Source organism: Staurois parvus, unplaced genomic scaffold (genome assembly GCF_062004578.1).
Source record: "Staurois parvus isolate SC_StPar_1 unplaced genomic scaffold, SC_StPar_1.0 ptg000813l, whole genome shotgun sequence".
Classification (NCBI taxonomy): Eukaryota; Metazoa; Chordata; class Amphibia; order Anura; family Ranidae; genus Staurois; species Staurois parvus.
The window spans coordinates 1,868,388-1,883,756 of record NW_028318609.1 but is presented as its reverse complement, the minus strand read 5'-3'; the positions used below and the strand labels follow the sequence as shown (position 1 = coordinate 1,883,756).

General features: G+C 38.6%; 1 protein-coding gene across 1 annotated transcript in view; it reads left to right on the top strand.

Moving 5' to 3' along the window:
* LOC149444130 (proton channel OTOP2-like) overlaps window positions 1-8,302 on the top strand; it is a 99,681-nt gene extending 91,379 nt beyond the window's left edge. The window contains exon 6 of the mRNA XM_089654886.1: window positions 4,089-8,302. Within this exon, the coding sequence (XP_089511012.1) occupies window positions 4,089-4,259 (171 nt within the window). The 3' untranslated portion in view covers window positions 4,260-8,302. The remainder of the gene's footprint in view (window positions 1-4,088) is intronic.
* The last annotated feature ends 7,067 nt before the right edge of the window (window positions 8,303-15,369 follow it).

Below are 15,369 nucleotides of genomic sequence, written 5' to 3'. Positions count from 1 at the left end.
ATATGCTGATCACCTACCGGGCTGCTGGTTTGCCAGATGATCTCCAGAATCTTCCCCTTCCAGGAGTGGTCTGATAACTCAAATGTGCAGATGTGTGCGCTATCTGGTTAGTGCATAATATATATCCACTTAAAGCACAGGAATCACTAATAACGTTATACCATCACGTCACGGGATGTGATAACTTACAGATATCAGTCACTATATGCACCTTATAGTGTCACTGCTATAGACTCTATTTATTACTGTCGATTGATTAATGCTGGTTATACTATTGATGGTTTTTATTTATGTTTTTATTCTTAGCGCTATTTAGCGCTGCATTTCTATATCATCTTGTTATATATATATACAGGTGAAACTCGAAAAATTAGAATAGCGTGCAAAAGTTCATTTATTTCAGTAATGTAACTTAAAAGGTGAAACTAATATATGAGATAGACTCATTACATGCAAAGCAAGATAGTTCAAGTCGTGATTTGTCATAATTGTGATGATTATGGCTTACAGCTCATGAAAACCCCAAATCCACAATCTCAGAAAATTAGAATATTGTGAAAAGGTGCAATATTCTAGGCTCAAAGTGTCCCACTCTAATCAGCTAATTAAGCCATAACACCTGCAAAGGGTTCCTCAGCTTTTAAATGGTCTCTCAGTCTGGTTCAGTAGGAATCGCAATCATGGGAAAGACTGCTGACCTGACAGTTGTGCAGAAAACCATCATTGACACCCTCCATAAGGAGGGAAATCCTCAAAAGGTAATTGCAAAAGAAGTTGGATGTTCCCAAAGTGCTGTATCAAAGCACATTAATAGAAAGTTATGTGGAAGGGAAAAGTGTGGAAGAAAAAGGTGCACAAGCAGCAGGGATGATCCCAGCCTGGAGAGGATTGTCAGGAAAAGGCCATTCAAAAGTGTTGGGGACTTTCACAAGGAGTGGACTGAGGCTGGAGTCAGTGCATCAAGAGCTACCACATACAGACGGATCCTGGACATGGGCTTCAAATGGCGTATTCCTCCTGAACAACAAACAACGTCAGAAGCGTCTTACCTGGGCTAAAGAAAAACAGACCTGGTCTGTTGCTCAGTGCTCCAAAGTCCTCTTTTCTGATGAGAGCAACTTTTGCATCTCATTTGGAAACCAAGGACCCAGAATATGCAGGAAGAATGGAGAGGTACACACTGCAAGATGCTTGAAGTCCATTGTGAAGTTTCCACAGTCTGTGTTGATTTGGGGAGCCATGTCATCTGCTGGTGTTGGTCCACTGTGCTTCATTAAGTCCAGGGTCAACGAAGCCGTCTACCAGGAGATTTTGGAGCACTTCCTGCTTCCTTCCGCAGACGAGCTTTATGGGGATGCTGACTTCATTTTCCAGCAGGACGTGGCACCTGCCCACACTGCCAAAAGCACCAAAACCTGGTTCAATGACCGTGGGTTTACTGTGCTTGATTGGCCAGCAAACTCGCCTCACCTGAATCCCATAGAGAATCTATGGGGCATTGCCAAGAGAAAGATGAGAGACATGAGACCGAAAAATGCAGAAGAGCTGAAGGCCGCTACTGAAGCATCCTGGTCTACCATAACACCTCAGCAGTGCCACAGGCTGATAGCTTCCATGCCACGCCGCAGTGAGGCAGTAGTTGCTGCAAAAGGGGCCCAAACCAAGTACTGAGTACATATGCATGCATATACTTTTCAGAGGTCCGATATTGTTCCATGTACAATCCTTGTTTTATTGATTGCATGTAATATTCTAATTTTCTGAGATTGTGGATTTGGGGTTTTCATGAGCTGTAAGCCATAATCATCACAATTATGACAAATCACAGCTTGAACTATCTTGCTTTGCATGTAATCAGTCTATCTCATATATTAGTTTTACCTTTTAAGTTGCATTACTGAAATAAATGAACTTTTGCACGATATTCTAATTTTCCGAGTTTCACCTGTATATATGAGGATGAGTTAAACGCATATATTTTATGCATAATTCTATTTTGACATATATGCATGTCCACTGTACATACCTTATTATAAGATTCAGTTTAGTATTGTTCTAGATAAATTGTGATGACATAATGCATACGTTCTATGCATGTTCTATATTTGGACATAAACACATAGGATATACACATGTCCTCCTAATTTGCTTTATTATATGATTTTGTGTGATGTTGCACGGCACATGAGAGTTTACCACTAGGAAGATCTAGCACTGTGCGGCACTGACTCACTCATACTTATTTCTTTTTTTTTTCTTGTGGGAACACAAAGTGTGAGCAGCAATACTAACATTCGTGTTATATAGCTTTTAGATATATTTTTCTTTCATTAGTTTGCACTGTTTTAGGGTGATTGTGCTGAGGTTTTTTCACTATTTTATAAAAAAAAAGATTTCTTATAACAGTGATCATCACTGTTATAAGCAATCAGTGTAAAAAAAACATCCCTGATCTTCTCCCCGAAGTAGTCCAGTGTCACTATGGTGACACTGGACTACTCTGATGACAGTATGTAAAAAAAAAAAAATAAAAAGAAAAAAAATGTTAAATTAACATTAATATTATTTTTTTAACATAATGTCACCAGTTGGTATCCCTGATCACTGCAACACCAGTCTTCAAAAAACATGCCATGCCTCTTACTAAATATTTCGGACTGTCTACTTTCTTAAAAGGGGTCATTTGGGGGGTATTTGTACTGTCCTGGCATTTTAGGGCCTCAAGAAATGAGATAAGCCTTCAGTACATTGGGAATAATAAATTTGCAAATATATATACACCATAGTTTGTAGATTCTTTAACTTTAACACAAACTAAATAATACACACACAAATGTACCAGACTACATTGTGGCCTAAATTTAAGAAAGATTATTTGTTTGTAAAATTTTTTAACAGAAACCAAGAAAATCCTGTTTTTTTTCAAAATTGTTTGTATTTTGTTCCATTTTTATATAGCAAAAAATAAAAAGCCCAGTTGTGAGCACCAAAAGAAAGTTCTATTTGTGTGAAAAAAATATATATTTAATTTGGGTACAGTGTTGCATGATCAAGTAATTGCCAGTTTAAAGTAGCACAGTGCTGAATAGCAAAAAAAATGCCCTGGTCATGAAGGGGCTAAAACCCTATGGAGCTCAAGTGGTTAAAAAACATCTTTGGCCTTTATTGGGCTCTATATCCATATTACAGTAGCGAAAAAAAAAAAAACACAAAGTATTCTAGGAAAGTTTTCTTATGTAAGAAGAGAAGCTGGAAGGTGGCTTAACAGGAACAGCCTCAAAGGTGGAGATTTCCCTAATTTTTGGTGATAATGATCCGGTGATCTGACGCTTACTTGGAGCTGTCCCTGGGAGCAGAGAGTGTCCTGTGAGTGATTGGAGTTGCCTTGTGTGCCTATGGTGTGCCAGATGATTCCGCTATCCTCGCCTACACCCAGATGACCACACTTGGATATTATATATACATGCGCATATCTTTTGCGCTTCTGGTGAGTGCATTCACATTACTGGTCCATATCACAGAGATCACCAGCACGGATCACCTTTTATATTTGGACTTTTTGCATTTTATCTAAAAACGCACTTTAGTCACTTTATATCAGTTGCCTTTATTATCTGTATGCGTCATTTCATGACGGCTCACTTTTTATATTTTAACACCTTTTAGTGCTTTATAGTGCCCACTTCATTATCAATATTATTATTATTTTTTTTTGTGTTATTTTTTTACTGCAACTTTTAGCGCTGCATTTATATTTATTGGACTATTTTGAGGTTAAGAGGTTTTACCTTTGATGCTAGCTGCTTATTTGACCTTGCGCTCGCATGCTATCTTCTTATGTAATCCTACTGACTGCCCCATTATTATCACCACCATCCTCAAAGATGGAAGATCAATCTCTTCAAGAGAGGAATGTTATCAGGATAAGAAGGAGATAATAGTTTATGGGTAATACGTACATTTTTTATTCACTTAGTTTACCTGAAATGAATCTGCAATATTAATTGAGAACAAACTATCATGCTAATGATACTATAAATGATTTTTTATAGCAGTTATTTATTAACCTGCCTGTCATATTTCCACAGTTCTGGATTATGCCAGCCTTTGGAGCTCGGGTCATGTTTGACACAGGACTGGAGGTGAATTTTTATGGATTTTCTATGTGGGCCATAATAACCAATATCTGCCTCCCCTTTGGAATTTTTTACCGGATGCACTCTGCTGCCAGTTTGCTTGAACTATATAGCATCGCCTAGAAGGTCTACAATATTTTCTGCTGTCTGGAATACAAGACTTTTCTGTACCAACAACAACTTGAATGGCTAATGTGTCAAAAGATCTTGGAGTTTCAAAAGGAGAAGAACCAGCTCAGATGAAAAATGCTTGTGAAAAATATGGATTTTGTTTGAAGTACTGTATTTTAGAGCCACTGATTGAGTTGTTACGGGTCTAGAGAAAATTGTTCTGTTTTAGGATATACTTTGCATACCCTTTTTTTCTTTTTCTGCAGACAGTTTTGTCAAGAGGCTTCTCTTATAATAGGCCATAGGCCCCTTCACACGGACATTCCATATGTCCGTTTTTCATCTGTCCGTTTATGGATGAAAAACGGATGCTGATGTATTTCTATGGACTAGCGAAGGGGTCTCCAAACTTTCTAAGCAAAGGACCAGTTAACTGTCCTTCAGACTATGGGGGGGAGGGCGAACTGTAGCTGGTGGGAGTAGAAAATGCCCCGGCACCAGTGCCCCATCATCGGTTTTAATAGGAATAATAGTGCCCCATTGTTGATATCAGTGAGAAGAATAGTGCTCCAGTGTTGATATCAATGAAAAATATAATGCCCCATTGAGGGTGTCAGTAGAGGGAATGGTGCTCCATCGCTAGTGACAATTGGTGGAATAGTGTCTCAAGAGCCAGATAAAGGTAAGTAAAGGGCCAAATCCAGCCCCCAGCCCACAGTTTGGAGACCATTGGACTAGCAGATGTAAACTGATGACCATCTGTTTACATCTGTTAATGTCTGCATCCATTAATATACTTTTTTTTTTTTTTTTTTAATTGCAGCTTACAAAACATACAAAAAACCTTTTTATACATACTCATCTACAATTTATAAAAAATTTTCCAACCCCCTTAACTGTTAGGTCAGTGTTATGGAATAGGCACACCCAAAGGTCTTTACTTATTTCTTCTCCTGTGATTTCTCCTATCTGTTGAACTACGTCTCGCCAAAACGCCTGAATTTGGGGCACTCCCACCATATACTGTATGTATCATTGTACCCTCCCTCCCACATCCCCTCCAGCAAAGACATGAATTCTCTGGATGAGCTCTACTGAGTGTATTATACTATCTTGTTAGCAATGTATAATTCATCTCAACAATATTTATATCAACTGCCTCATGTGCAATTTCAAAAATTTTTCTCTACTGATCACCTAACTTTGTTTTCACTTCTTTCTCCCATCTACTCATAAACGGTGGTACTACTGTTTCAGCCATAGCAGTCAATGTCCTATAAATTCACGAAGTGCAATGTTTTTGTGTTCCTTTTAAATTCAGTAACTGTTCTATTGGATACAATTTCTTAACCTTTCTCAGTGGTTGTGGGAGTGAACCAACAAAATGTCTCAGTTGAAGTTACCGCCACTCATGCATCCTCCGAATCATTTCTTTTTTCTGCTTCAACTCCTGTAAAGTGCTTAACTCCTCTTCCTTCATAATATCCTTTATCCATGCATTCCCATCTATAATCCAATTTCCTGTGATATTGGTCATCCCTGGTGGGAAATAATTTGTTCCCACCAATGGTATTAATTGAGAGTTGTACCCCCATCCATTTTGTTTGCGCATTACATCCCATATCCTAAATAAATTCTTAGTAAAAGTGCTCGTATTTACAGAAATCCTTCAGTGTTGTTGTGGAACTCAAATTACTTTATCTAACTGTACATCACTCAGTGTCCATTCAACCTTTTTAACGTTTGTATTAAATCTGGCAGCGTTATTCTAGGGTTAACCACATAAAATAGCATGTCGTCTGCATACGCTGCCACTTTATGTTCTACTTCTCCTATCCGGATCCCTTTTATGTCTACACTTTTCCTTAAGATTGCTAACAGTGGTTCCAAAGTTAACACGAACAAAAGAGGTGAAAGTGGACAGCCCTGCCTCGTTCCATTGTACATTTCAAAGGGTCCTGACAATGTACCATTGATCTTTACTGCTGCTGCCGGGTGGCAGTACAAAGATTTTATTCATTGAAACATTTTGGGCCCAAGCACTATTGCCTCTAGGGTACTCATCATAAATCCCCAATCTACCCTGTCAAAAGCTTTTTCAGCATCTATCGACAGGAATACCACTGGGGATTTCTCTTTCTTGCCTTTTTTGTAAGAGTAATAGCGATCTCAGTCCATTATCTCTGACTTCCGTCCCCGGTATAATCCCAACCTGATCTAGATGTATCAGTTCTTTGGTTTTTTATTCACCCATATGTATCTCATTATTATTCCTAAACCTATTAGCAATAATTGTAGCATATAATTTCATATCTACATTTAATAATGAGATTGGTTTGTAGCTGGGACATTGCGACAAATCTTTGCCTTCTTTTGGTAATATTGTAATATGTGCCATCAGCGACTCTCTTCTCATCTGTCCTCCTTCTCCCAGTGCATTCATATGAATAACCATTTTTGGCACTAATAGTTCTTTAAATTTCCTGTATTATCTCACTGTGAATCCACCTGGTCCGGGGCTCTTTCCTGCTGCTGTACTCCTTATCGCAACTTGTACTTCCTCTTGTGTTATTGGTCTCTCTAATATAACCCATCTTTCTTGATCTATTCTAGGTAATCCCGCCTCTTTTAAATATGTGTGAATTTTTTTGTTTCTCTCTCCTTCCAGATCTTTCTTTTTGGATTTAACTGCATATAAGGAACTATAATATTTTTGAAATACACTAGCAATTATTTTAGTTGGTTACACTAATTCTCCTGTTTCATTTCTGATTTTCTCTATATAATTTATTGATTTCGTTTTTCTTACTAACCTTGCCGAGAATTTTATCCCAAGAATTTATTTCCCCACTGATATCTTTCTCTAAGCACCCTATTATACACCTTATTTGTTTCTTGTTCTAAGAAATTACTTAGTCCCTCTCTCTTTATAACAATCTTATGTTGTACCTCTATTTCTGTTCTCTTTTTATGCGATTGCTCCAGTGTAAATAATTCCTCTATTAACCTTTTTATCCTTTCTGAGCTTTTTTCTTTTTTTCTGCTTCTATAGCGATCAGAATGCCCCTTATATACGCCTTGTGTGCCTCCCATACTGTGGCTGCCGAAATACCCTTCGTTTCATTCGCTAGGAAATATTGTTCTCTCTCCTTTTGTATTCTTGATCTTGAATCTATTTCTTGATCTTGAATAAGTGTCTCATTTAATTTTCATGCATATGCTTTATTCTGCACCCCACTCACTTTCAATCTCATCGTAACAGGAGCATGATCAGATAAAGATACAACCTCTTTGTTGGAATCTACAACCAGCTCTAATAATCAATGTTCTACCTTAATGTAATCCAACCTAGACTATGTCGCATGTGCAGGGGAATAGAACGTATAATCTCTCATTCCTGCATACTTAATTCTCCATACATCCACCAACTGATTGATGCAGCTTCTTTTTGACAGCTCTCAGATCTCTACCTCCATCCCTCTACCAACGCAACGTATGTATCAATCTGAGGGTTCATACAAAAATTAAAGTCTCTTGCTACAATAAATACCCCTTTCTTAAAATCCATCAGTTCCCCCAGGATTTCTTCTAGGTAAATCGTTGGATTCTTATTAGGGCAATATATATTAGCAAGAGTACATTCCATTTCATACAGTTTCCCCCTTAAGAATAAAAACCGACCCTAAGGAACCACCCTCCTCTCTTCTATTCCATTAATATACTTTTTTTTTGAACGGAAGAAAACTCTATTGTTCTTCCATTAAAAAAAATGGAACGGATGAAAAATGGATGTAAACGGATATAAAATGGGTGTAAACGGACAACATATGTAAACTGATGTAAATGGATTAAAAACTGATTCCTTTTTTTCTTGGAAAAATCATGACTGAACTGATGAAAAAAAAATGGAACACCCATGTGAAAGGGCCCATACTGGAGAATTTTTTCAGTGGGATTGGTCTGAAGCAGAGGAATGCTTAAAACTGCTATACTCTACAAATTATGTTTTGACTAACTACTCTATATTGTACCAATAAACACTGTGAAACACTAAATTGAGACATTTTGTTCTATTAATAGGACCAAGGATTATGGTTTACATGCAGTATATTTTAACATAAAAATGTATGCATTTTTATCTGATATCAATATAAATCCATGCCTGACTCCCTAAAAACTATTTGAGGTGGAAACAAGAAATAAAAGGATGGTAGCAGATTGCAATGAAGTATAAATGACAGGAAATTGGATGCGATTGGGTAGACATTAGCACATTTAATTCTTAAAATATTGAAAATAATAATTTTATAAAAAATAGATAAATTCAAAGTTCTCCCATACCAGGAATTCATCTTCTATAAAAAAAAAACTAGAGTTAATATTTTCTTTCAAAAAACCAGTCTTTAATTTGGGGGGGGGGGGTGTTTATGGCTAAATCTTCTAAAGCTGAATTACCGTATAGCCAGAGCAAGATTCTGGAAGATGATTTGATTCAGTCAATAGGAACCGTTTATAAACAGATTGGGGTTTATTCCTAGAACTGGTTAGCTGAGAATTTTGTGCACTTCTGCATGGAAACCAATCAGCTTCCAGGTTTTATTGCTAAAACTTATTCGAATGAGCAGAGGTTAGAAGCTGATTGGCTACCATACACAGCTGCACCAGATTCTGAGTAAACTAGCTTTAGTAAACCTCCCCCATTGTGTCCAGATCTATTCAAATGCTACCAGGTAAGCAATTTCAAAACTACTATTTGAAGAAAGAAAGGTGTGACGAGTCATTTGATAACCCTTTTCAGGGTAACCCTCCAATATCAAAGTTCACAGAATAGCTTACTCAAGTTGCTGCCTTCTCCCAATAATTTATTGAATTTCACTAAACTGAGTCTCTCGCCTTTACCATAATTCATTGTCCTTTTAACTTATACAATAAAAAAAACACTTGTCAATACCTTTTTTATTAGTTATTTTCAGTCACATGACTGTTGATCCTTTACAATCACTTGTTTCTGTGGGTTGGCTCTAAGAAAGATCCTACGTCACTTCTAGACTGTGAGGAGAGAAGGTGATGTGATGATGTCTCCATTTAATTAATGGAATAATAATGCTAGTATTGTAATGAATGGGGTGATATGATGACATTGCCATTTAGATAACTGGGAAGGCACAGATTTGTGGGCCAACAATGCAAAAAATGGATTAATGGGACCATGGCATTGCCAACCAGGCACAGGAAATATGCCAGGGGGACTGGCAGGATCAACAAGCGAATACTTCACAACCAAGAGGACCTTAAAAATATCATATTTAGAATAGTCGTAAGGAAGGCTTAGTGGTTAAAGTGGTTCTAAGCATAAATATATATATATATATATATATATATATATATATATATATATATATATAAATGTACATCAAATCTTCATAAATATATACATATCCAATTAGACAGTGTTTAGTTCTTTCTAAGGTGAGTACCTCCACCTTAGGTTGTAAATTCACTGAACCTCTCATTTAGTCTCTCTTTCTCAAGACAGGCATAAAGAGTGGTGACTCGGGTGAATGCCCTCTGGTTAGATCATTGCTGATCCTCTGACTTTGGACTCATGCACACTGGACATTTTTACAGCTGCTGTTTTCGGCTTTTGACATTTTTTTCTACAGCCAGTAAACCACCCAGCATGTTCTCCTGTGTCCATGCACACATAGACTCTAATCAACAAATTTTGTCAGGGACGTTTTTTGGCTGGAAAAAAAACCCAGGACTAATGGGTTTCTAGAGGAGTTTTTTAATGGTAAAAACTCTCTAAAGCTGAAAAGCGTGGTAAAACGCCGCAAACCGGCGTTTTTGGATTTTTTCTGACCAAACAAATGCTAAAAAATGCAAACGCAGAAAGACGCGGGAAAACACCAATGCAAAAATGCTAAAAAAAGCTGAAAAACTCATGTTTTTAACATGACTTTACACAGCTAATGTTACCAGCGTTATCAAAATGTCCAGTGTGCATGAGGACTAACTGGTAGCCTCTCCAGGCCCATGAGACGAACAGATAACAGGCACAAAAATAGAGCAGAAATACACATAAGGTAATGTAGTTTAACTACTTCTAGTCCGGATCAATTCTGACATTCCACTCTTACATGTAAAAAAAAAATGTGTTGGTAGAAAACTGCTTAGAACCCCCAAACGTTATATATTTATTTAGGCAGAGGCCCTAGAGAATAAAATGGTTGGTGTTGCATATTTTTATGACACACAATATTTGCACAGCAATGTTTCAAACTCCAATTTTTGGGAAAAAATATATTTTAATTAAATTTAAGGCGCAAAAACACAATATAATATCCAATTGTTTGGTAAAATATAAAGGATGATGTTACACCTAGCATATAGATACCAAACATGTCACTTTAAAATTTCATACTCCGTTGGAATAGCACCAAACGACACTACTGAAAAATCTCCATAGATGGCGCTTTAACAGCCTTTTCAGGTTACCACTTTAGAGTTTCACAGGAGGTCTGGTTCTAAAATTATTGCATTCGCTCTGACATTCGTGGCTATACCACACGTGATTGCTGTTTACATGTGCGTGCAGGACTGACATGCATGTTTTGTGCATGAGCACGGGAGGAACGAGGGCACTTTGAAAATGTTTATTTTATTATTTATTTTATTTAAACTTTTTTACACTTTTTTTTAATTACTTTTATTTCTATCACAAGGGATGAACAACATGCCTTGCAATACAGGTCCTCTTTATGGAAAGAACAGGGGTCTAGTAGATCCCATATCTCTCCTTTACCCTCCAAGGCATCTGATCAAACTGAGATTGGTTTAATCAAGTGCGCTCACAAGCCAGTAACAGCTTGTCGCTTCTGGTTTCTGACATCACACAGTGGGAGGAACAATATCAGTTCTTTTTGCTATGTCCCAGGAAGTAGATGTCGCTTATCGCATCCTTACCAACCTCCCCTATGGGACCAAAGAGCCTGGGAAAGGCGGCAGTGGCGGGGGACCCCTTCTGCTTCCTCTAAAAGTAATCCTGGGGCTCTATAGCCGCTAGGATTACTTTTACATTGAAGAGAATCGCGGGCTCTAAAAAATGATATCCCGGACATCGCTGCAGCTGTGGATATGTTGTATGGACAGGAAGAGGTTCAAAAAGTTTTATTTAAAAGTAAGATTGCACTTCCTAACAATTATGCAAAGTACATCAACGGAAACCAACATCAGCACTGTCCTAGGTAGCAGGCACAGACCTCTGATGGAGCTCACTTATTGGCTGACCACTGTATAAGAAGGCATTGCTCCCTGCTCTCCCACACACCACACGCTGTCAGATGCTGTCAGACTCTGTCCTCAATGTGTTTTGTCATAAGACATCTTTCTTAAGAGGAAAGAAATACATTAACATCCTAAAGCTTATATGAGATTTTATAAATTGCAAACCTCCCTGAGATGACAAAGAGTGACACCTCTTATCACAAAGTATGTAGGCAAAGCACACACCTCCACCATGCCTCCAGTTGCACAGACTATGAAGAATTTGTTCATAAAAACGGTTGGCTAATCCTGGAGTTACATTTTTTAACACGTTTCCCTTTATAAATGTAATAATTTGGGGCTTGCCAGAAAGATAAATATTTGAGGAGCAAAGGAGACTCGGTTTAAAAGGCAGGATAGTTCCTCCAAATTTAGTCTACATTAAATTTACTTTAATACAGACTAAAGCATTTAGCATTAAAATTACACATACTTTGTAAATGGAAAAGTTTCAGATTTAAAACAATGATTTTTTTTTAATGATAATACCTGCAGAAGCAATAATTATTGTGTATCTTATTTTCCAAAGGTATTGTATAGCTCAGAGTATTTAAGGAGAACTCTTTTTCATGCTTCAGTTTGCTTACACAGGGCTTAGGACTTGCCCTGTTTGACAGTGAAATGCTTGGTGACCGGTCCAATGGAGAAAGTCACAGTTTCCTCTACACGTAGAGGTATGGGTATCTCTCCCTTGCTCCTACAGGCTGAAATGCACAGTAGGAAAGTGAAGAAAAGGTAAGTATGTGCTGCTGCAAAGGGGGGAATAAAACAAACCTTATGCTCTGTTAGAATTTAAAGCCCAGTTTGGAATTTTACTTAAAGTGGAGCTCCACCCAAAAGGGGAAGTTCCGCTTTAAAGACTGGTTCCCCGCTCCCCATTAAGGATAGGCACCTTTGGGGGGGAGCAGGTACCCGAATTTGACAGGTACCCACTCCCACTTCAGCTCCGATCGCCTAGGCCAGGGGTAGGCAATCTGCGGCTCTCCAGCTGTTGCAGGACTACAAGTTCCATCATGCCTCTGCAAGTCATAGCTGTAACTGTCAATTTTGCAATGTCTCATGGGAAATGTAGTTCCACAACATCTAGATAGCCGCAGTTTGCCTACCCCTGGCCTAGGCGATCGGAAGTGGAAGGTGTCCTCCCTTCCTCCCTCCCCGTAGTCTTTTGGGACACGTGACAGGTCCCAGAAAACTACAGGACCATTTAGAAAGCGCAGCGCTACTCGCGCATGCGCAGTGGGTACCCGGCTGTGAAGCCACAAGCTCTCACAGCCAGGTGCCCACACTGAAGATGCCGGCGCCCAGGGAGAGAAGACGGCCGGTAAAATGGGCTGCAGGGGACACACCGCAGGACCAAGGGACAGGTGAGTGTGTTTTTTAAAAGTCAGCAGCTACAGTTTTTGTAGCTGCTGACTTTTATTTTTTGAGTGGAACTCCACTTTAACATTAAGGACTTGACTTACATACAGAGGTTTTTTCTACCACATTAGATCAAATAATATAAATATCATTATATACATAGACATCTGTATACAACAGTGATCTCCAAACAGCAGCCATATACGGTCCTTTGCCTGGCTTAATTTGGCCCTTGGTTCACTATTCCTCCCACTGATATAAGACACTGACCTGTGACCCGACTTCCCTCGTGTCTACCATTTTATGTCTGATCTGCCTGGCTGTGGCCATCCCCACATGGCAGAGAAATATATTTCCAATATATTTAGAAAAAAAATTATATATTTAACATACAGGTGAAACTCAAAAAATTCAAATATCGTGCAAAAGTTCATTTATTTCAGTAATGCAACTTAAAAGGTGAAACTAATATATGTGATAGACTCATTACATGCAAAGCAATATAGTTTAAGCCGTGATTTGTCATAATTGTGATGATTATGGCTTACAGCTCATGAAAACCCCAAATCCACAATCTCAGAAAATTAGAATATTGTGAAAAGGTGCAATATTCTAGGCTCAAAGTGTCCCACTCTAATCAGCTAATTAAGCCATAACACCTGCAAAGGGTTCCTGAGCCTTTAAATGGTCTCTTAGTCTGGTTCAGTAGGAATCACAATCATGGGAAAGACTGCTGACCTGACAGTTGTGCAGAAAACCATAATTGACACCCTCCATAAGGAGGGAAAGCCTCAAAAGGTAATTGCAAGAGAAGTTGGATGTTCCCAAAATGCTGTATCAAAGCACATTAATAGAAAGTTATGTGGAAGGGAAAAGTGTGGAAGAAAAAGGTGCACAAGCAGCAGGGATGACTGCAGCCTGGAGAGGATTTTCAGGAAAAGGCCATTCAAAAGTGTTGGGGAGCCATGTCATCTGCTGGTGTTGGTCCACTGTGCTTCATTAAGTCCAGGATCAATGCAGCCATCTACCACGAAATTTGGAGCACTTCATGCTTCCTTCTGCAGACGAGATTTATGGGGATGCTGACTTCATTTTCCAACAGGACTTGGCACCTGCCCACACTGCCAAAAGCACCAAAACCTGGTTCAATGACCGAGGGATTACTGTGCTTGATTGGCCAGCAAACTCGCCTGACCTGAACCCCATAGAGAATCTATGGGGCATTGCCAAGAGAAAGATGAGAGACATGAGACCGAACAATGCAGAAGAGCTGAAGGCCGCTATTGAAGCATCCTGGTCTTCCATAACACCTCAGCAGTGCCACAGGCTGATAGCTTCCATGCCACACCGCATTGAGGCAGTAATTGCTGCAAAAGGGGCCCAAACCAAGTACTGAGTACATATGCATGCTTATACTTTTCAGAGGTCCAATATTATTCTATGTACAATCCTTGTTTTATTGATTGCATGTGATATTCTAATTTTCTGAGATTGTGGATTTGGGGTTTTCATGAGCTGTAAGCCATAATCATCACAATTATGACAAATCACGGCTTGAACTATCTTGCTTTGCATGTAATGAGTCTATCTTATATATTAGTTTTGCCTTTTAAGTTCCATTACTGAAATAAATGAACTTTTGCACCATATTCTAATTTTTCGAGTTTCACCTGTATATTTACAAATTATTGACCTACACTAATATATTTAACATGTATTCTAAAAAATTTAAATTTAAATATATATTTTTTAAATATATTCTTCAGATTTTGTTTTTAACATGCATTCCAAAAATGAAGATTAAATGTATTTTCAAAGACATATATTTGAAAATGTATTTTTTAAAATATTTTTCATATATGTTTTGATATATAAAAAAAGCATTTCAACATACAATGTGTGTGTATGTTGTGAGAACTCGCTTCAGATGGTAGAGCTTTTTTTAAAAGCACACAGCAACTCGCTTCTTATTAAGGGCCTTTTTGACCAATTTTATTTGAAAGAAAAAGTTCCTTAAATCTTCCCACGCAGGGGTATCCACATCAAACAAATGCAAATGATATTCAGCCTTCTGGCTGGTACACCGATTTCCGTCTGTCTCCTGCAGACTCTATCCAAAAATGGCTTTCCCGCACACAGCTAGCCAATCGCACACAGCTTGTCTGGCTTCCACCTCTACTAGGTGAAGCCCACCTGACTCCAAGGCAGAGACCTCCTGTCTGCCATAGTGGATCCCTCCTGTCTGCTGGGGTGGAGCCCAGAACCATGGCCCGGCCTCCACAAAAAGGCCTGCACACAGCTGTGCAATCAGCACGCCAGCTGCTCTCAAAACATGGGCCCAGGATTGGAGATTTCCTCCCTCCCAAATCTCTTAGACATCTCCAGGCTACAGGTCCCAAAGCAGGCTTTACAAACCAAAGAGGAAACTTATAAACCA